This window comes from Gorilla gorilla, chromosome X (genome assembly GCF_029281585.2).
Source record: "Gorilla gorilla gorilla isolate KB3781 chromosome X, NHGRI_mGorGor1-v2.1_pri, whole genome shotgun sequence".
Classification (NCBI taxonomy): domain Eukaryota; kingdom Metazoa; phylum Chordata; class Mammalia; order Primates; family Hominidae; genus Gorilla; species Gorilla gorilla.
The window spans coordinates 19,046,807-19,070,731 of record NC_073247.2 but is presented as its reverse complement, the minus strand read 5'-3'; the positions used below and the strand labels follow the sequence as shown (position 1 = coordinate 19,070,731).

Below are 23,925 nucleotides of genomic sequence, written 5' to 3'. Positions count from 1 at the left end.
ACCATATTCTTTTCAAATTTTAAATTGGAGCCAATGACCTGGCAAAAGAATGACATTTGGCTGGGTGCAGTGGCTCACGCCTGTAATCCCAGCACTTTGGGAGGCTGAGGCAGGCAGATCACTTGAGGTCAGGAGATCGAGACCATCCTGGCCAACATGGTGAAACCCCATCTCTACTAAAAATACAAAAATTAGCTGGACATGGTGGCGCATGCCTGTAATCCCAGCTACTTGGGAGGCTGAGGCAGGGGAATCGCTTGAGCCAGGGAGTTGGAGGTTGCAGTGAGCCGAGATCATGCAAGTGTACTCTAGCCTGGTGACAGAGTGAGACTCTCTCAAAATAATAATAATAATAATAATAATAATAATAATAATAATAATAATTTGAGAGTGACATTTGTGTGATTTGTGAAATTAATCATATTAATAGTTATAAAAATGAATTGTAGTTATAAAAACTAAATTTACAGTTAACAATTTGCCTTCATTACCTGCATATAATTTTAGAAACAGGAAATAGAACATAGAATCTATGTTGTCACACGTGTTTATTGACCATAAAATTGATGGGTATTACACGCATACTGATTTGAATAAGTCTTTTTCTATTATTTTCTCATTCCTTTTAAGAAATCTCTGAGTAATTTGTATTATCACATGAAATTTTACATGCTTAATGGTCAGAAGTTATTATACTTTTGTGACACTCAAATTACCTTTGTTCACAGGATTTCCTACTGGAGACCAATTTGCACATTTTGTTTATATCTAGAGTATTAATATTCACACAGCATTTTCTCTGACCTGTACACATTTTTCTCCTTATTCCATTCAATTAATAAATTCTCATTAAACTATTATTAATGACCTGGAGAGAGACCTTATGTACACATACCATATGTTCTCTAATTTATATTCAAACAAATAATATTTTTTCAACCCAATCCAAGAGAATTATGAAAGAAAATTAATAGACAGCATCAAAACCTCCCTTTGATAAATCTGCCTTTAATAGAACAGTTAAATAAAGCTCCTCTGTAAGACTGTTGCACCAAATCCACACTGCTCTAAGATGAACTTCATTTAAGTACAGGGTACAATTCCTGAGATGCAGATTTCAGTGCTTAATCTGGAAGTAGTGGGTTGGAATCTAGTGGCTGGACACACTGTAGAAGAATACAGACTTCCTTCTGTCTTTGGATCTTACAAAATTTTCATGAGCACACCAGAAGAATTTTGAAATGTTAAAGAGTAAACTTGTAGCAGTGGTAAAAGAAAAAAAGACACAAATTACTTAATTCTTATTGAGTATGTATTGTGGGCCAACTATGCACAATAGTGCTTAATTCTTTGTGTGTGTTACCTCATGTAATGTTCATAATGTTACCTGTATTATTTCAAGATTATAAACCAGTCTAGAAACCATGAGTGCAAAGATGAACATATGTGTTTCTATGTCCTTACCAAAAAGGAAAACATTGAATATCCATACAGAATAACTCTCATATCAACTGAAAGATCTAAATTGTTGGGCTAATTATGATCATTCCCCTTTTATAGTCATTGGGAACACATGCTTCATAACTGTTCTAGGTTACTGTCTTTGTTTATTTGTTTTTATGTCTGCCCCAATAGTTCAGTAAATAATGAAGATAAGGAGACATAGCCTCTGTTTTCCTGTCCCTCACAGTTCAAATGTGTGGCAGTTGGCATATAGATAATTAGAATAATATACGAATACAGGATCCAAACTTTATCTGATTCTTGACTCATACTGTTTTCATAGATGAAGAGTATGAACTGAGTTGATTTCATTATATCATGATGCAAACTAAGTCACTGTGATTTCCAAGTTACCAAGCAGGAAACACTTGCCAGATTTAATACAAGTATTTCTTTTTTTTTTTTTTTCGAGACAAAGTCTCGCTTTGGTTGCCCAGGCTGGAGTGCAGTGGTGCGATCTCGGCTCACTGCAAGCTCCGCCTCCCAGGTTCATGCCATTCTCCTGCCTCAGCCTCCTGAGTAGCTGGGACTATAGGCGCCTGCCACCACGCCCGGCTAATTTTTTGTATTTTTTTAAGTAGAGACAGGGTTTCACTGTGTTAGCCAGGATGGTCTCGATCTCCTGACCTCGTGATCCGCCTGCCTCGGCCTCCCAAAGTGCTGGGATTACAGGCATGAGCCACCGCGCCCGGCCTAATACAAGTATTTCTACTTGGAAATCTCAGCCCATGAGGCACTGGCCAATGATTTTGGTAACTAAGTATTTTCTTTCAGTGTGTGTAATGTATATGAATTATTGAAAGAAGAAAGTTGGCAAATACTATATAATTGTTACAGATCTGTTAGCATACTTCCTTGATTATTAACTTAAGTTTGAAACTGAACTTAGAGCTTCAAAACTCAATGAAGTAAAACACATCTAACAGCTAACAGAAAAATGAACTGTGAAATAGAGTAAGAGATAAAAGCCTTGAGAGTTAATAATGCTTTAAATACTTATAAAGTTTCTTTTTAATTAAATTAGCTGTAAATTTGTCATAATTCAATATTGACACCATGGCCCTTCTAAGTTTTACCTTAAAGTTCTTAAATTGAGAAATAATTTTAGTTCAGTCAACTCATGTTATTTTCACGTTTTATGTATGATTAATTACTAACAAACAATTTTATATGACATCTACAATTCTAATTCAAACCTTGAAATTATAGTTTTTCTAGCTAGTGTTTCCACTGTTTTCCTTTTGTTAATTAAGAAAAGAACAGGCATTTAATTGTATTTAACTTGTAATGAAGTACTAATGCTTTGTCATCCACTAAATTTACAATATCAGAAAGATTATTGTCACTATGAAACAATACAATTTGGTGCTGCACACATTCTCATGGTATAAAAATTTTCTGTCTCTTTCACAGTGTTTTTTTAAAATTGTGGTAAAATGCACATAATATAACATTTGCCGTCAACTCTTACGCATATTTTAATTGAACATTGTTTGGGGAAAACAAGCAGGTGAGACAGTGGAGAATAATTTACATTGAAATTGTAGTTTATCCTAGGATTACTAAGATATTCCTTGCTGAAGTTATGTTTTGAGTCTTCAGTGGAATTTCCAGTCATCATCAATCTGAGAATCATAGGCTAAAATTAATGAACTAACTGTTGGAAAAGAGAGACATTCCTCCCACCAACCTTCCACCTCCCACTAGAGACTTTGATAATGGTGGTTTTTTTTGTTTGTCTGTTTGTTTTATAACATACCTCCACTATTGGTGAAATACTCTCTGGTTAATAGCCCAAACCATTCAGTCTCCTGCCTAGATAACCTCCTATCTCCAGGGTATCTAGGTGCTACCAGACACCTATCTGACTAAAGGGTCATGGTTGTTTAACAGTGAGGAGTAGCCAGCAGCATGCTGGCAGGTTTGGTAGGTGTTACCTCGTGGTAGGGAGCCATATTCAATCACTATTGAGAAGCAACAGCAACACATGAGCTGGTCTTACCAGGTGTTGCCCAGGCATTACCAGGCAATGGTAGGGATGACCCGGTGTTACCCAGGTGTCACGATGGTGCAGAGCCATATTTAGTCCTCAGGGAGGAGCAGCAGGCAGCACACAGGCGAGTGTTCCCAGGTATCGTCCAGGTGTAACCCAGGTGTTTCCAGATGTTACCAGTAATGAGCCCTGGTTAGGGATCACTGTGGAGCATCAAGCAGCATGCTGGTGCTGAGCTGCATGATGTTCCTATTCTCCCCCTAGACTTCTGTTCACCAAAGCTACCACATTTATTTCTTATATTCCTAACCCTGTTGTGACATCAAATAAACAGAAAGTGTCCTCCTTGTTCATCTTCCACTTCCAACATTGAGGAACCATGGCAGCCCTTCGCTGGATGGCCTTTGCATTGGTTCAGGTACCCTGAATGGTTGTAGCAAACGGAGCTTGACATGTACAAGAGTTCAAACACGTGTGTACTTGCTTTATACCCATGAAGCAGTTCAAGGCAGCTGTTCCCGGCAGGGTGCTGTCCTTCTCCATATGGGCAGACAGCATTCTGGCGTCTCTCCTCCTGTGGCCCCACCATTCCCTCATTCCCTACAGCTGTGGTGCCACCCATATCCAGCTAATAAAGAAGAACACGGGGGCACCATCCCCCACCATCTGCAAGCCTCGGTCCACAGTGGCACAGAACTTTGCTGATTACGTTCCATTCACAACAATGTAGCCACCCCCAGGTAAAAGAGACAGTGAAATTTAACCTGGCTATGCACAGGCATTCCAGGTGAAAATGCATTTTGATAAAAGAAAATGTCACTTTGATAGGAGAAAAGAAAACAAATACATCTATTTTGTTAAACATTCAAGCAGACTTCATGTGTCTTTAGTGGAATAGTAGTTATCATGGAAACCATCTCCCATAAGGATAAAAGGAGGCTTGGTATAAAAGTTAGGGTTATGGTGATCATCTTTTCAGCCATCTTCTATAAAGCAAAAAGAGGGTTAGGGGTAGGGCTGGGTGGAGGGCTGGGGCTGGTGGGGCTGTCTTGGCCATTCTCTTCCATAGGAAAAAGGAGAGCAAGAGCACAGAGAGCATCCTTCCCTTTCTTTCCCTGGATGGGACAGCTTTTAGAAATCTCAGCAACTCCTCTGTTCAGTGGCAGAAAAAAGCCATTATCTTCCAATTGCAGCTCCTGTCTTAGGGATGACCGAGTGCTGTCCTGAACCATTTTTTCCTAAGGAAAAATAGGCATTTGATAAATGGCTGTTTCACATTACTCAGGCTTTTTCAATAATGCATTCCTCTAATAAGTCCAGGGCTTCCTATTCTCACTAATGGTTGATTGATTCTGGGCTCAACCAAAATGTCCTCAGCAAGATGCTCTTCAGACCCCAACTGTGTCACAGCTAACATAGGTGTGGGCTGATTTTTAAAGAAGATTCACATTCTTCTACTGCAGAACTCATTGACAATTCCATATTAATAATAAAGGCTGGAAATTATTGAAATATGTTCAATTAGAAGGCTTAGACAACTGTGCTATACAATACCAATAAATATGTTACCATTGTGAGAATTGTAAAGTTTTATAGAGCTCCTGCTATTTTGATGAGTATTTATGATATATGAGAAAATAGCCAGGTGCAATGGCTCATGCCTGCAATTCCAGTGCTTTGGGAGGCTTAGGGTGGGAGATTTGCTGGAGGCCAGGACTTAATACCACCCTGGACAACATAGCAAGACCTCATTTCTACAAAAAATAAAAATTAGCCAGGGATGGTGGTGTGTGTCTGTAGTTCTAGTTACTTGGGAGGCTGAGGCAGGAGGATTGCCTGAGGTTGGGAGTTCAAGGCTTCAGTGAACTATGATTGCACCACTGCACTCCAGCCTGGGGTGACAAAGTGAGACCTTAACTGTAAAAAAAAAAAAAAAAAAAAAAAAAAAAAAGGAGAAAGAAAAAATTAAAGAGAGTGATGTGTTATAAGTGTAATGTATATAATCCAAAAAGGGCCCTCAAATTGTACTGAACAGGTTTTGTGACTATAATCAGTTTTTTTGGAAAACATCTTTGACCAAGATAGAATATATGATCTGTGAACGTGGGCGCATATACATGGTGTTTGTCTGTTGCATGCAATATAAAATCATCACTTATGGATTATGTTCCTTTGAGAAATCAGCACAAAATGTCACTTGGATAGGAGAAAAGAAAACAAATACATGCATTTTGTCAAATATTCAAGCAAAGGTTTGGTGGGGAAAAATGTTGAACTTCCTTTCAGATGTCTTGGAAATCAGACTTCATGTGTCTTTAATGGAATATGTTTTAAAATTCTTCTTTGACTTAGCCTCTCTTCCCCAAGAAGAGCTACGAATGCTTGACCAGCTGTGAGTTCCTCAAATACATCCTGTTGGTGAAGCAGGGGGACTGTCCGGCTCCTGAGAAAGCCAGTGGATTTGCGGCCGCCTGTGTTGAAAGCTGCGAAGTTGACAATGAGTGCTCTGGGGTGAAGAAATGTTGTTCGAATGGGTGTGGACACACCTGTCAAGTACCCAAGACTCTGTACAAAGGTAAGGGGCAGCACTGGGGGTGTGAAGACACATGCAGTGTCACATATATCTGTGTGTGCCTAGGGAAGGGTGTCCATCATAGGTGTGAAAAGTCTAAAAAACATAAAATCTTTAGAAAATGTATTTTATACCACATACAGACATCTTAACATATTCACAGACCCATAAAGATTAGCCATATTAACTCGACGTGGGGCAGAGCAAGTCATTCATATTAATTCTTTTTAATTTGAAATATGTGATGGACAGCAACAATTCAGAAACATTTTTGTCTTTTTCTCCAGTCAGACTGATTCAAGTAAGCTCTACTAGGTACACTGGAATAAATCAATTTAAATCCTTAGAAAATAGGCTGGGAGATGAAGCACACTTGAAAAATGCATAACAAATATACTGGTATTGTGCTTTTTCTGCCGATATGACCCAAGAACATTAGTGTCGTTGTACAGATCTTAAATATTTTCATTAGTACCTTGAGATTCTAGACAAAGGATTTCCCTTCCTCAAAACATGGAGGTTCAATTTATCAAACAGTTTAGCAAATGCAATAGTTTATATTCAAAAGCCGTTTCTAGAGCACTTAGCTCCTTAATATCAAGTGCTGCTGATCATTTTCTGTAAACGGGACTAAGCTCTTTTAAAGCCAAGATGAATCCATTGTATTAGGTATAGTTTGGGATACCATCAAAATACACCGTGACATATAACATTTTGTTAATTTTGGGGGTCTCATTGAAGAGTTATATAGAGCAGCAGTCCCCAACCTTTTTGGCAACAGGGACTGGTTTCATGGAAGATAATTTTTCCATGTTGGGGGAGGGGGCAGGGGATGTTTTTGGGATGATTCAAGCACATTACATTTATTGTGTACTTTATTTCTATTATTATTACATTGTGATATGTAATGAAATAATTATACAACTCACCATCATGTAGAATCGGTAGGAACCCTGGGCTTGTTTTCCTGCAACTGGATGGTCCCATCTGGGGGTGATGGGAGACAGTGACAGATCATCAGGCATTGGATTCTTATAAAGAGCCTGCAACCTAGATCCCTCACATGTGCAATTCACAATAGGGTTCACGCTCCTATGAGAATCTAAAGCTGCTGATGATCTGACAGGAGGTTCAGGTGGTAATGTGAGTGATGAGGAGTGGCTGTAAATACAGATGAAGCTTTGTCCACTCACCCACCACTTACCTCCTGCTGTGTGACCCAGTTCCTAACAGGCCACAGACTGCTACCAGTCAGTGGCCCAGGAGCTGGGGACCCCTAATATAGAGTCAGTCAGTAGGCAGTATTCGTTAAAGTACAGAGAGAGTAACAAATGTCTTTCTCTCTCTATGTCTTTCACACACACATGCCAAATCCATGTTGTTTCTAAATACTGGTACTTAAAAAAAATGTGTATAAAGAAGTATTCACCATCAATGCCAGTTTTGATTTATGTGCTGGCTGCCTATTTTTGGAAGTCCATGTTACTCTAACACTTAGAACAATTCACATCTCCCAGAAGTTAAGTATCTGTCCCATCTTCCTTTAGCTCCCACTTGGGAATACTTTCCTCTGAAATCTATGTAATTCAACCGGTTTTTTTTTTTCTTTATCGTTGGAAACACACCGTAAGTCCTATGTCTTACATTCAAAATAATCGCTGCTTTTCTCTTCTTACCAAGTGATGTTTCTTTAATAGTTTTAAAGTTTTATTGTGGTCATGCCTCTTATTTTAAATTACAGCAAGTCACTTTTGCGAAATTTAAAACCATCTAACTTTTAAAGCATCTGTTATTATGAAATCTTATCTGTCATTAAAGATAATATGCTGTGTATGAGTAGCATTCACCATAAAAATAGGATGCTTTGGGAATGGTCTTTTTAAACCCTTTTGTAAAACCTATAGTGTTTTAAAGAGATAATATAAATTAAAATATGCACTTTTATAAAAGGACTGAAGAGTTAGTATGAATTTCAAATATGCCTGTTTCACTTGAGAATAAGGGGAATATTGTAGAACGGGCCAGAATAAATGATTAAGTATGCAAAGACACTTTCAATGTAAAACTACGTTTAACGAAACCAGGTGAACTTTTGTTAAAGTACTGAAGTCACTCTTCTACTACAAATTAGCTCTTAACTTAGATTTTTGTGGAGAGAGAGAGAATCAATGGGAATCAACTACAAATAGAATAAACAGACTCTGTTAACCTGACAGTGACTTTTGTGTAATGAAGACAGTCAAGTTAATAGATTGTTATTTTGAAAAAAATATATATATCTATATATATGTAGATTTTTTTTCTTGCTTTCTTCAGTAGTCCCTCCAGGAAGGCTGGTTTTCATGTCCTGGGAGCTTTGACAGTGCCTCTTAATATGTTAGTGTGTGTAAAAGGAGGGCAAATAGAGCCTGTAGCAACTCCTTCATCATCTTAGCTAATGAGGCATTTGAAGTCCCTTTTGGCATTCCCAACCTGGAGTCCAGCTGCTTCTTCACTCTCAAAAGAGGAGAGGGGGACTGATGTACACAAGCCCCAGGGAAAGTGTCCGTTCCAACCCATCCCTTGGCTTTGCAAGGAGAAAACCGTGTGCCCAGTCAGCGCACAAACCAACCTGCAATCTTAGGATACTCGTGATCACTGTCTTTCCTACCTCCAAGATGCCTTCTTATTGCCCCAAACAAACTAATGTGAAATAAGATTGCCTCCCTCTCTCTGTCTCTGCTAGGTCTGTGTAGTTTTTTTCTTTAATAAGAGTGGGAGTCATGGTGGGTTGAGATTATCTAGTCCTGCTCTCTGTTCACAGCTGCTGAAACAGAGGTTGCAGGCTATGCCTAAGTGATTTGGTAGTAGGTAGCAGAAATAGATCTAACATCTGCTCCCATCTGGGCTAGCTCTCCTGTCATTTTTATTTTGAATGTATGGATCTCTAATGGAAACACTCACTGGGCATGGTTGTGTTATGATATAATAGGCTAACTAAGGTCTGACACAGTGGCTCACCCCTTTAATCCCAGCACTTTGGGAGGCTGAGGCAGGAGTTCAAGAGTAGCCTGGGCAAGATGGCAAGATATCCCTATCTCTACAAACATAATAAAATTAGCTAGGCATGGTGGCATGTGCCTGTAGTCATAGCTACTTGGGAGGCTGAGGTGGGAGGATCATTTGAGCACAGGAATTCGAGGTTACACTGAGCCATGATCATGCCACTGCACTCCAGTCTGGGCAACAGAGTGAGACCCTGTCCCAAAATGTATCTAAATCTATTATCTACCTATCTATCTAATAGGCCAACTAAAAGATTTGTCAATACAGAATATTTTTAATCCAACAAAATCACTACTTTATGACTCATTTTAGGCTAATGAATAACATGGGATTGTTTTACATTGTAGAGTTGAAGCGTATAAAACTAGATACAGAGTGTGCTATATGGAGAACCAAATTCTATGGGATAAATATTGAAAACCTGAAGTTCCTCATTCATTCATTTTTTATGTATTAAAGTGTTGCATAGTGCTGTTTGGAAATCCGAGATAACATTTTCTTAACATTTTCCCCGGTTTACCTTTACAAGCGGCTGCTGTCACTTGGATGGAGAAGTATTGACCCATTTCAGTTGAATACACATTTATGGAGTGCCTACTATTTGCTGTCATCTATAATGGGCATTGGGGTGCAAGGATCCATGTGACACTAACCCCCCACATGGTCCAGTAGTTTATTACTGAGATTGTCATGCTCACAATACTCTTTAAGTGGGCAAATTGTTTTTCTAACCTTTAAATAAATGGACATTTACCAACCTCTGTATATATTTCATTTTATTACTTAATGAATTAATTTTTAAAAATATTTTTAAATTATAAAAACTCATACTTACTTTCTGTTTGGTCTGCTGTGTTTGTGGAAGGGAAGATAGAAAGTCCTGGTTTTATAGCTTCAAGAGCTTTTTATACTGGTCACTTGAGTTTTTAAAAGCGATGGGTGTCTTGAAAATATGATTTTGGGCTATGCTGTAAGAACTGCACTTAACTGATGCCTGGAAGTAAGTTAACCTTCATAGACTATAGTTTAAAACAAACAGCAGAGATCCTTTCTTTTACTTTTTAAATAAAATTATTAGCATCAAAATGAAGGCTTGGAAATATTAACATGATTGGAGATGCCTGCTGGTACTAGTTCTATGAAATGCAAAACTTCATATAGTTGTAGAAAGTCTACAGGTAGAATACAAATGAGTGCATTTGGGGGCACTTCCTTTTTCCTTTCTATTTCTATTTCCTTTCTAAGTCTATTTTATGGCTTGGTGAGACAATCTTTCCTCCAGAGGGTGATATATTTTACTATTTTGTTGCCAAATCCCACTGCCTCTCTTGGCTTCCAACTGTAGCAAAAATGGTTTGGGCAGGGAGAAAGAAAAGTTAAAAAATTTTACAAACGTAAAGATTCAGACTAATTTGTGAGCTATAGTTTCCTTTTGCCATGGATAAACCAAGAATTAATTGTACTTCAGTCTGTTTCTTTTCAAAAAGACCCGATCATAGAGTTAATTTAATATTTCCACAAATAATTAATATATAAAATAGTTAAACTTCAGACCTCTGGAAATAGATTTATACAACTTCTCACAAATAAATTTTCAACATTTTGCATCCAGTAGCCCAATGCCTTAATGTGATGTAAATACAAATTCTAGAGTTCTAATTACCTTTATGAGAGATATCAAGTAGTGATTAAATCACTAGAACAATACATCTTGCTACATTTTTATATCATTTAGATTCATGATAAAAATTAATAGTAATAATAAAATCTCACAATGAGTATGCAACTGTAGATTGCTTATCCTAATTGATTTTTCTATCCATATATTTTCAACATTTTTAAAAAGCATTGGGTTTCTGTTCCTTTGATTTCAGCAGAATGTTTCTTGCATTTCAAAGAAAAAAACTGGACGTCACATATTGCAGTTTGCCATACGATAACGTTTGTAAATTTTTCAACAGAATCATTCAGATTTCAGATGACTAATTTGTTCAAAAGTAATTTTAAAGAGAAAAATGCTAATCATTTACATAATAAAAAACACATTGAGAAGAGATCCAGTCTATACATCTGGTTATGCAGTTGGGATGCTGGTTCAGCCAGTGAGGACTGTGCGCACCGGCAGTGAGGGCTGGAGGTCTTGAGGGGGGCTGAGCCCCATCTGCACACAATTACAGTAGAGCGCTGGAGTTACTTCCAATCAAAGGAGCCAACTGACTTTAATGGAAAGCAGATGGACCATTTCTTAACATGCAAATTGCAGGGTCATGCTTCATCATAATTAAAGAGATTTTTAAATGAAGAAATTTGAACTGACATCGCCCTGATGCTCATTACATTTGATTAAGGCTGTTGGTCCTTGAATGCTATTCAAGATTAAAACCTTACAGCGAGGGCACTGGGCTGCTTGGATTGGCTTCTGGTGAGTTCAGGTTACTTCGGAGGCTATTTACTGTAGCTATGTTTACTCTAGAAGATTATACATTGGAAAGCCAAAGAGAAAGGTAGATTCAGAAGTCTCGGAGAATGTGCTCTATGAGTTTGAAGAATTGGTCATCATTTTTCTTTACTATGCACCAAGGAATCAAGTAAATCATGAAATGTTCTCTGCGGCTACTCTCTCTCGCCTTATCCCCTTCGGTAGAACTATTTGTCTGGCATATGCAGGCCACCCTTCAATGCAAGAATGATACTAAATGATCACCTTGTTGAGATTGGTTTTTCATCACTCTGAACAAATTTTGGTGGCTTTTTTCTTGACACAAAACATACAGAGCTGCTTCTATTAAAATCAATTAACTTTGGGTTTTCTCTCCGATCAGGAATTGGTCTTTTTTTTTCTTTTTAATGGGAAAGTCCTATGGTCAGTGTAATAAAAACGTTCTATCTTGTAAACATTTTGGCATTGCTTTATTTTCTGGTATTTATCTTTTTAAAAAACAGAGTGAATGTACCTGTGAGTAATAAGACCATGCTGGAAAAGAGATCTGAGTTGCTTTAAACAATATATGATAAAGATGGCAGTACAGAATACTTACCATAAATCTTCACCCTTCCCTAGGTGACTTTCAAACAGAGTAGGGATTACCATTGTTGCAGTGGTTTGCATAAATGTTGCACTAGTCTCTTATTTCCACAGACATATTCTTGAGTGAAGAATAAGAAAGTGGGTTTGGCTATTAGTTCAGCAAACATTGACTGTTCATTGAACATTTGCTATTGCAGAATGTTCTCTTCTGGGACATTGTGAGGTGCGGGAATGAAGGAGACATGGTTTTTGACCTCTGGGGGCTGTGGCTTAATGGAAGGACAGGCATCATTAAATGAATTTGCTGCAGCAAGAGGCAGTTAAATGCATGTCTTGACAGTTACAGGCTCAACATTGAAGGGGGGCAAAAGAATAAAGCCTTTATTTCCAATTGAGAAGTTTAGGGGAAGTGTCACAGAGGGGTGGCATTTGGTCCGAGCCTGGAAATATTCAAGGGCCTACAGTTAGAAAGCAGAAGGCAAGACATTTCAGAATGAAAACAAACAAAAAAACCATAAACAGGCCATGGTATTATTAAGTACCTGGCAGTGTGTTTGTAGGAAAGCTGGGTTTAAAGATAATATCTGTGACAAAAAATTAAAGATGTACCAGGAGATAGATTGACAAATAAATGGTAGCCAATTATGAAGAAGGATGCCTTGAAGGGGATGCCAAGAAGTTTCCCTTCATTCTATAGAGAATGGGATGCAATTAAAGAGTTTGGGAAGCTGAAGGAGAGAACCTCGCTTCTACTTTAGAAAAATAACCCCAAAGTACCAATAAGGGGACAGTAGAAAAAGAGATTGAGATGCAGGGAAATAGGTTGAAAGGTCAGAACAAGGAAGGGAGTAAAGTCAGGTGGCCATCATGGAGACAGAATGATTTGATAATTCTTGAAAATGTACTATGCAGTAAGACAACTAAATGTTGTTAGCTGCAAGAACGTATCAAAAAGGTTCTAAGATCCCTTAGACATCCTAAAGAATAAAGTTGTCATAAAGATAGATATCCCAGGAGAAGGGACATATCTGGGACAGAGAAATTCAGCAGGCAGGTGGAAAAGATGGTCTGCAGCTTAGCCAGGGATTAGAGATAGACTGGAAAAACATTTGCTTAGCAGCAATATGCTAATCATCCAAGTCTAGGTACCCCCATTGCTATGGTTATGCACTGAGATGAAAAGTTTACAATACAAGCTTGAAATAAATGCATGTCATGGCAGAACAGGAGTCAGAGACTGACTTGGTGAAGTTCCAGATCCACCAGGAAAGCTGAGGATCTTAGAATAAGAATGTCCAAGGGATTTGCATATCTATCAAAACCACCTCTTTTCTCTATCTCTCTATGTGGCCTTTTCTAATATGAAATGTAGAAAGCAGCAGATAATTCAGAGAGAAACCTGAGATCAGATTGTAGTCCCAGGCAACTAATTTAATATTCCTTAGATTCAGTTATCTCCTATTCAACATGTAGATAATTAACCCTTTACCCACTTCACAAACTCACAGTGAGGATCAGATGAGACAAATTTATTGTAAACTAAAGGTCACTACTCAGCCATGACCCATCAGTAATAAAGGAGACTGCAATAGGTACGGTAAACATTTTCTCCAGAAAATAGTTTTTTTTAGATTAATGACTTTTGACCGTATATAAATATGCTTTAAAAAATTATTCAATTCCATCCATCCAAATATTTGATGACTTTAAAATTTTCTTAAACAAGACTTACCATGAATTAAGATCAAAGTGAAATAGGAGTTGAAATTCAACCATGTCAACATGCATCAAACCTTATTTGCATTTGGTGTTTGCACATTTTCCAGTTTCTTCTGTGTTTAAACTTACAAAATGGAAGAAGAAATAGAGCATTCTTAACTAGCTTTTGAAATGAGTTTTCAATGCTTTCAGCAAACGACCATTGTGTACAGAAAATGCTATTAATGGTAATTGGTGTTCTTGGTGTTGATGGCATTCACCATCATGGAGCCATAGATTCTATTTCATTCAGTTAGTTTTGCATATTCTATTAGTATTACAAATTTCTTTACAAATTCCCTTTCTGAAATGCCTGCTATTTTGAACTGTGGTTCTTCAATGTATCAGTTGCCAGACAACTTGCATGTACAGAAGGCGATAAAGAAATCAGAATGATTAACTACTTTAAAATGAAACACCTGTGAGAAACTTTTGAAGCAGCGCACTCACTCATGCCAAAACCAAACATTATAAATTCATTATTTTCCAATGTTAAGCCATTAAGACTATATATAGGGGAATGCTTGAGCAATTGATTGCGGAATCCAAAAGACTTGAACTTTGGAAATCACTCTTAGGAGATTTCACATGAAGAGATTTTGCTTTGCAGTGTTTTCCTTAAATGAAAAACTCCCTGAGAAAGAAAGAAGATCAAATCTGGAAACCATGTTATAATGACCTTAGGATATATCAATAGACATAGAGCATGATAAAAAATGGGAGAATGACTTGAAACTCTTTATAATGATCTCATAGTGTGAATTCCATGTTAACCTCAAGTGAAACAACCTTGTAACATGATTTATTCAAAAGAATGCACATGAAATGATTGCTCTAGAGATTACTAGGGAATAAGCCACTTGTTACAGAATCAGGAACCAATTTAGACTGTCTTATTAAAAAAAAAGAAAAAAAGACAAGTTAAAAGAAAAAGGAGCAAATAGCTGAACTGAGTGTCAGAAGACTTCAGATGTGAAACCCTGTATGGAGAGGCCACTTTTATGAAAGGAAATCTCAGTTGTCATCAGATCAGATTCATCTCTTCCATATTTGTTCTTCCTCAACTTTTACTTCGATTTGAGTCACACGCAGATTGTTTTAATTGATATGGTCCTGTTTCAGGTGTCCCCCTGAAGCCCAGAAAAGAGTTACGATTTACAGAACTGCAGTCTGGACAGCTGGAGGTTAAGTGGTCCTCGAAATTCAATATTTCTATTGAGCCTGTGATCTATGTGGTACAAAGAAGATGGAATTATGGAATCCATCCTAGCGAAGATGATGCCACTCACTGGCAGACAGTGGCCCAGGTAAGAACCTCATATAGACTTTGATTTTCATCCTGGAGGCAGTGTCTGCTACATAGCTATGCACAAAAAATTAACTTGCTATGCCTCAAAATAGCTTGACTATGGAAATAAATTACTCAGATATGAAATGAGCATCATAGGGGTGTTCTAAAGAGAGGATGAGGTTCATAGATACAAAGGAATGTGCTCAGAAACTCGACCATTGGCTTAATTTGTTCAAATACACATGGAAGGGAGGTAATTTTGTAACCTGATTATTCACATGTATTTTCTCCAAGAACCACATTTTCCTCAGCTAAACTCAAAGCCAACTAGAGTAAGGGAAATGCAACATTATGAGGACTAATTTGACATTTAATAATCTAAATGCCTTCTCTTCTGTTTCTCCTGCATTTACACCTTTATTCCACCCACAGACTTTAGGAGCATGGCATAAGATTTGTATCACAAAATTACTTAGTGGGACATAGCCAGCAGCCCATAAATCTTCACTAAGTACTTTCTTTTTTGTCTTAGTCAACTTAAAAACTGATATACCACCTGCATGGCAACACTCCCAGAGAGTGCTTCCTCCTCTTCTGTCTTGTTGATGAGAAAAGCAAAATATTTTCTTTCTTTTTAACAGCTGTTAAATCCAGTACCAGCTGCTACCCACACGCCCCCCCCCCCCCCACACACACAAACCCTACGTGGATATAAAAAGTAACAGATTCTGAATGTGAAACTGTTTCATGCCTTTAGACAACTAAAATGCCTTCTCCACATCTATGTCTATAGGAAAAAAAATCTCACCTTATGTTGATTAGATCATTTTTCCAAGGACTAGATTCCTATTTTTTTTCAGTAAATGTAAAATAAATGTCAATATTTAGGTGTTTGGAAGAAGAATATCTTCTAAATAGCAGTATCTCAAAGGGGTTAAGCACTAAAATAAAACAATGTAAAGACCCCAAAATAAATAAGAAGTTTGATGTAAAAACACAACATTAAATTAGAAAAAAAAAACCTGGTAAAATAAATTTAGTAATTCTATTCTATACCTATATTTTATATAAAAAAAATTTTGCTTCAGTAAAACATAAAGCTAATCAGAATACAGCCTGAAATTGCATTTGATTTACACGGCATGCTTTCATAAATCATGGTACAGATTCATTTGTAATTTTTCCAAATTACTTAAAGAATTATGAAAGTAACCAGCAATAAGATCATCTCTTTTATCTCCAAAAGATTTTTGGAAAGTGAAAAGCTCTTTTATTATTGTTGCTGGTATTATTTTTTACTGTTAGTGCTACATGTAGTACTTCCTTCTCTGCTAAACGCTGTGGATACCATGCTGACTTTAAGCTTTTTAAATTCGCAGCTGAAACTCTAAATGATGAAGTTCAAAGTGTTTTCTCAAAGTCTGCCAAATCAGGTAGAAAGCCACATGTAAGAGTTCATATTCTTCCTTTGATCTCAGAAATGTTCAGCTTCTTTTAGATATTGATGTAAACATGACAGTCATTTTCACATTAAGTTATTTTAAGCTGAGGTTATTATAACCTGAAGTTTGGGAGTGTTCAAATCCAATCCTGTTTCCTTAGTTTCATCCACAGATCCAAGTTGAGTTCGGCACCTGGTGTAGATGAGGGCATAGACTGTAGATGGTTATTTCTTGGAATTCAAGGCAAAGGTTTTCAGATCTACCAATGGAAACAAAACACAGAACATTGTTGAAAGCAGGTATATAGTATGAAGACTGTTAAAGTTATTTGATATCTTAAAATTGTAGCACTAGAGACAGCAAAACCTTCTGATCTTCCCTAGTGTCTTATGTTTTTCCTTTTGGGCATTTTATTGAACAAATATATGCTAACACATCTCACCCATTTAGATCAGGACTGGTTCTTCATAGATGTTATGTGACTTACTCAAGAGATTTTTAAACAGTGGCTTGGGTTATACTTTACTTCCAGAAATTGCTAGTGGGTTGCATGTGGGTTGTTATACCTATTTTACAGTTATATTTGGCATGTGAGTTAAAAAGACATTTTCTTTCTATAATCTGAAGATGATTTCATCTTCTTGCTGTAATGTAACAATTACTATACATAAATATTCTCTATTGATTGAATATCTCAAATGCTGTAATTAGTCACCAGGTTTAAAAATAGCCCAAACTCTTGTCATAAGGTTTCGACTTCAAGAGATGTTTAATTCTTTGGGGTGAAATATCAGTGGTTCTTTGTTCCCTGACAGCTCTCTTCATAACTGGGCATGATAAGCCCCTCTTATCAGGGGGAAGACAGACTGAGTTGCATTGGCTGATGGGTTAGTGTATTTTTCTAAACAGATCCAACTAACATGTCAGAATAAAAAGTGACATGTTCCCTGTGCTCTGTGACATGTCCCCTCAGACCACAGATGAGCGAGTTCAACTGACTGACATAAGACCCAGCCGATGGTACCAGTTTCGAGTGGCTGCTGTGAATGTGCATGGAACTCGAGGCTTCACTGCCCCCAGCAAACACTTCCGTTCTTCCAAAGGTCAGTCTTCCTTTTCTTCCCAGACACAGAATATTATCCTTGCTCCCAGGCACACATGGAATACAGATTCACTGTCTCTATGTTCATATTTATAGTTAGTCAACAGGTGGCTTTGCTGTTTTAGAGAATGGGACCAGATGTGTTTGAAGGTACCATGTACATTTATGGCTAAGGACAAAATTGGAATTTTACCTGCAGTATATCATAGAAGATAACATAAGGGAGTTTTTTTAAACTTTGAAGTGGCGGGGGGGTTTTCATTATCAACATCTGTTGAGTTTTTGCTTTAAGATATTCTGTATCAAACACCATTCAACTGATTTTCAAAGAGAAAGACTGAATCTTTCTTGAAATGATTGTTAAATTGAAAGTGAATTTGACTCCTACGTTTGCTTCATAACATCTAGAATTTAAACCCCTCCTGAGTCATTTAATCATTGCTATAATTTTGTTCAGTTCTGACTGCCTTGATATTTTAAAACCTCTGTGTAATCAGATCAACAGTGTGTTACATTTGTGGTTAATCTGTGACAGTTGAAGGACATAATTTGCCCAGCTATTAATAATATCTTCAAGTTTATTTTTCTAGTTGCATCCATATGGCTGTGTACCTTCCAAATTAATTAGACACCTGCTTGACTAATTATAAGGATCTGGTTTCATAAATACAGATTAGTTACATTAGTCTCTTACTAATAACAAGTCATCTTCTTACATAGAAGCTAATTTAAATTTATTTTATTTTAAGTAAATTTATTTATTGTGACATTAACAAATACTGTAACCTTACATTTAAAAGCCTCTTTTTTTTTAAAACAAACAAACAAACAAAACACTTTTTTTTCTCCCCAGGGAGGCAAATTCATGAACTAAGCAAACTTTAAAGTGAACTTGTAAATAAAGACATCAAACCTTGTCTTAAGACTCTGTTTCCAAGTGATTTGAAAATTTAGAGAGGCAAGTGAAATAAATAATTAATTGTGGGTTAGGAGGTAGTTATCAATAAAAAGCCTCAGAATGCTTCACCTTGAGTTTCATGGTTCAAATGTGATCCAGAGATGTTCTGGTCAAAATGTATTACCATCTGTTCAGTTGCCTGCAGGATTTGGGCTGGTGCTCTGTGAATAAGACTGCAAAATCAGACCTCAGACAGAAGTGGTTCTCAGCCTCTAGAGACAGATGCTGAATTAATTTCCTGTAAGAGTTGCAGTGGCACCTCCTGCCTAGTGGAGGTGACCAGGGTGGTTTTGCTCTCATGATTTGTTACAGAGCCTTACTATCACAAGATCCTCAGGATCTGGGCAGAGATCCTGTGACAGCCCCAGGGTCATGAGGGTGCTAACTGAAAGTAGGAAGGCCAAGCTGTCCTGACACTTCCTAGTATATCGGAGCAACTTATAATCTAGAATGGAAGCTGCATCTCCCAAATTTAAGTAGACTTTTATTGAATGAAAATGCAACTATTGCAGTTTTCATTAAAATGTTTTTCTGTCACTGTTACAAATATACCCAAAATTCACATTGCATATGTCTCATTGTGAGGAGCATCCCAAACTTTAGTTCTTGCAATTTTACAAACCAAAAATGTCTGTACAGAATTCATGGAAGATTCCATTATATTTTCAGTGAAGATGAGTCCTAGAATGACGGGAGTTTAACATATCAGCCAAAAGGTGGTAGACATTCCCTCTATGATATCTTTAAAGCAGATTTAATCACTAACAAGGTGGGACAACATCTTTCCCCACTTTTCTCATTCTCACCAAACGTTGAAAAGAGCCTCACTGGGAAAAATGTTTTAAAGAACTTTATTGAAATATAATTTCTATACCATAAAAATCACTTATTTTAAGTGTACAGTTGAGTGATTTTTAGTATTTACTGACTTGTGCAACCATCACCATCATCTAGTTTTAGAATGAGTGCGTCACCCCAATAAGATCCTTCATGGCTTACCAGGAAAATTTAAAGGTAGAAATAAAGTTAATTCTGTGTCTTTTGCCTCTTTTATTACCCATGTATCTGAACTGCAGTCCTATAGCGTGGGAGTATCCTGTAGCTTGGTACTTAATCTATTCCTTAGAAAAGCCTATTTGGGAAAAAAAAAAAAAAAAAGGCCAAAAGCATAGCAGTCACAGTGATCGACAAATGATTACTCTCTTTCTGGAAATACGAGCATCCCCAAGGAAATTAAGGACTTTTCCCTTAAGCACTCTTTCTCTCAATAACCTCCATTTGAGTAATTGGCAATGCTGCTCTTGCAGCAGTTTGTGGCAAAGAGGCCTGCAGTCATTCTCCACTCTAAACATTTTCTGCAAGCCACCGCACATCCTCAGATCTGCCTTGATTCACCTTTCCCTGTGTTTCCCCTAATCCGCTCAGTTCTGTCTTTAACTGGGAATTGTATTAGCTTCCTAATCACATCCCCACTTCTGCCTCCTGGCTTCTGCCTTAAGGCTTCTGGATTCCTGTTTCCTGATCCTGGCCCCTCATTCCTGCTTTCGGATCCCCACTTCCGGATCCTGGGTTTCAGACCCAGGCCTCTCATCCCTGCTTCCGGATTTCCACTTCTGGATCCCCTCCTTTTTAGTCCTCTCTCAACGCAGCCACCTGAGTGATCCTTCTAAAATCTGAGCCACTTCCCGACAGTTTTTTGCTCAACGTGTCCCAGCAGCTTCCCCCATCTGATTCAGAGTAGAAGCCATGTTCTTTACAATGGATTTTAAGACCCAGTTGACCCCCCCTTTCTCCTTCCTCTTAGACTTCATCGCTACCCTCCCTGTTTTCCTGCTCAACATGCTAGGCTCCTCTGTGTTCTCTGAGTACTATAATCTTTCCCTTGCTTCAGGATATTGGCATTTACCTGGTCCTGGACCGGGGATATGCTCTTCCTTCAGATTGTTGAAAGGCTGGCTGGCTCACCTTCTTTATACAAATATCTCTCTTCCAGCAAAACCATCTTTAGCCATGCTACTTATATGTGTAAACAAACAAGCAAACAAATCCACGTTGCCCATGTTGTATTTTTGTTCTTATTTTCTGTTATGACTGTCTACCTTGCCTTAGTATTTTGCCTGTTAATCTTGTCCACTGTTTCTCCTTGCATCCAATTAGGATGAATGTGTGTGTCTGTTTCTGTGTTTCATAAGACCAGATATGTTTTCATTTTTACTTCTTATTCCCACTGCCTAGAACAGTACCTGACACATAGTAGCTGCTCAACAAATCCTTGTTCAATATATGAGGAAATGAAACATGAGTAATAAAAAGAGAAGGTAAAGACAGAAAATGTTGTGTTGTTGTTTCTACCTTTAAATTTTCTCAGTAAGGGATGAAGGATCAATCTTTTTGGGTTGATGGACTCATTCTAGAACCCAGTGATGGTGATAGTTACACAACACAGTAAATATAAGAATGTCAGTGAGCACTTAAGATGAGAGAATTTTATGGTATGGAAATTACACATTTCAAAAAAGTTGTTAAAGACATTTTTTCCCGGTGAGGCTCTTTTATACATTTGATGAGCTTGAGAAAGGTAGGGAAAGATGTGGCAGCATCTTGTTAGTGTACTGGTTAAGTCTCCTTTAGACATATCCTGGAGGGAGTGTCTTACACCGTTTTACTGATTTGTTAAACTCCCATAATTCTGTGATGCATCTTTACGGAAAACATAATGGAATCTACTATGAATTCAGTGCTTACATTTTTGGTTTGTAAGACTGCAAGAACTAACATTTGGGATGCACCTCAAATTGAGACATATGGAAATGTAAATTTTGGGTGTTGTATTAGTCTGTTTTCATGCTGCTGATAAAGACATACCCAAAACTGGGAACAAAAAAGGCTTAATTGGACTTAGAGTTCCACATGGCTGGGGAGGCCTCAGAATCATGGTGGGAGGCAAAAGACTCTTCTTACATGGTGGCAGCAAGAGAAAATGAGGAAGAAGCAAAAGCAGAAACCCCTGATAAACCCATCAGATCTCATGAGACTTATTCACTATCACGAGAATAGCACGAGAAAGACCTGCCCCCATGATTCAATTACCTCCCCCTGGGTCCCTCCCACAACATGTGGGAATTCTGGGAGATACAATTCAAGTTGAGATTTCGGTGGGGACACAGCCAAACCATATCAGGTGTATTTGTCAACGTGAGAGGTAGAACAACATTTTCATAATAACTGCAATGACCGTGGTGTTTCAAAAAATGGTGCATTTTCATTCAATAAATGCCCATTTATCCCTGTTTGCTCCAGAACTGAAACTGTGCCAGTCTTCCAGTGGTTTAAAATTACTTTTAAAAAACAGTCACCACTTCCAAGGTAGTAGTCTGTGCAAGGAGTAAGCAATTATCTAGTGTATTTGGTTTGGGTAGAGAGACAGTGTTGATAACTTAAGGCTGGGTCAAGGAAAGCAGGAAGGGTTTTTATTTTTATTTTTTTCATCTACCATGAATATCTCAGCAAATAAAAGTAAAATTAAACAGCAAAAGTAGATAAAATGAGTTCCAGTTAGTTTAGGCTCACTGCATAGGATTCATGGACTATAAAACTGATTTTCATGGAAAAGCCAAACTTCTTGTCCTTATCTTCTTTATAGTTATTTTAAAACACAAAATTAGTCCGTGTTTGGCAAAATGGATTGACTACTATTTAATTTCTTCTTAACTCATTTATTTTCCCATAACTTAGACCTAACTCAACATTAACTATTTTTATAGAAAATTCTAAGTTATTCATAGATTAGTAAATTAGTTTCATGCTTTTCCTTTTCCTGGGGAATACCATTTCTGAGTATTTTTATTGCTAACTCTTACCCCTCCCAGAAAAAATGCATAAATATAGGATGGGCAAAATCATTAATTTTTTTAAGAGTTTTGGATAATTTTTATATTTGCCTACTTAAATTTTTATATTTGCCTACTTAAATACTGTATTTCTTCCTGGTACTTGAGACGGGAAATTGGCTTTGAAATTAAAGATGCATAATAGTTTAATAGATTAATGCCTAGTGCTCATTTCTACTTTTTGTCTCTTTATTTAGAATGTGGGACTGCATCTTTGCACATAGTAAGTTACCTTCACAGGTCATTCCTGGGGGTCTACCTAAAGTTTTCGATCCCATTCCATTTGGAACAAACAACATGAAACCTCTGAGCACGAGATGTTGATATGTCTGCATATTCCTACATAAGTTGATATTTGCTGCTTTAAAACACAGATTTCAACAAATAGAGATTGCCCGTCAAAGATCAGACACCTTCAGAACCTGATCCAAGTGAAGGCTTTGAGTGTGAGCAGTTTACTTAGGAAGTGATCCAAGAATATGGTAGGTAAGAAGGGAAGTAGGACAGGGTGTAGAAGGAATACAATAAAGGGTGAATTATTTACCATAGGCAACCTAAGCTTCCTCTCCACGGGGCACTCAGGGAGCTAGCGTGAAGCACACACACCTCAGAACTCCTCGCTGGAGGGGGGTTAAGGGTGTTCAAGTCAGTCTTTGTCTGCAGCTGTTCCTAGCGTATCTGGTCTGCATGCTGGCGGAGCTTGCTCTGAGCCCAGACACAGCTTAGGTGAGGAGGTGTGGGAGGGCATTCAGAAGTTGAGCTGGTGTGCCCTGAAACAGCCTAGCACAAGAAAGTCAGGGTGGGACCCTGAAAACATCTGTTGTTTACCTCTTGTTTAACTCAACATCAGCGTGATTCCTGTTACAGAGTGGATCTAATACATTTTGAATTATGGTTTAAAATAAATATATTAATAGTTTCGTGAATAAAATGTGGTGAAATCATGAAAGGAATTCCCACATTACTAAATATTCCTAATCTTCTTCCTCTATGGTACAAAGTTAATAATCAGACACAGGCATCCCTTTCTAGTTTTATTTTCACCTCTCTCATTTCCCAAAATCTGACGAGCTTTACATTATTGTTCACTTCTTGGAATGAGAAGACCACTAATGTCTAACCAACAGAGAGCCCAGATTTTGGGAATGACCAATTTGGAGTCAGGGTTACAAATATAAAAACACCTTTGGGTTCCATGTTGCAGTTGCTTATCTTTTTCAGTAAATTGGTGTTTAACCTTTCCTTGATATTGCTGATATTTATCAAATGAGTAAAAATAGTTATTTTACAAATAAACATTCGTATTTTTACAAATAAAGTAAATACAAAATTACAAAATACAA

The 23,925-nt window shown here is 37.5% G+C and overlaps 1 protein-coding gene across 2 annotated transcripts in view; it reads left to right on the top strand.

Annotated features, from left to right (window-relative positions):
• Positions 1 to 23,925, top strand: part of ANOS1 (anosmin 1) — a 202,472-nt gene that overhangs the window by 128,290 nt on the left and 50,257 nt on the right. For both annotated transcript variants that reach the window (XM_004063761.4, XM_063703282.1), the window contains exons 4-6: positions 5,849 to 6,071; positions 15,022 to 15,206; positions 17,606 to 17,735. In XM_004063761.4, the coding sequence (XP_004063809.2) occupies positions 5,849 to 6,071; positions 15,022 to 15,206; positions 17,606 to 17,735 (538 nt within the window). The remainder of the gene's footprint in view (positions 1 to 5,848; positions 6,072 to 15,021; positions 15,207 to 17,605; positions 17,736 to 23,925) is intronic.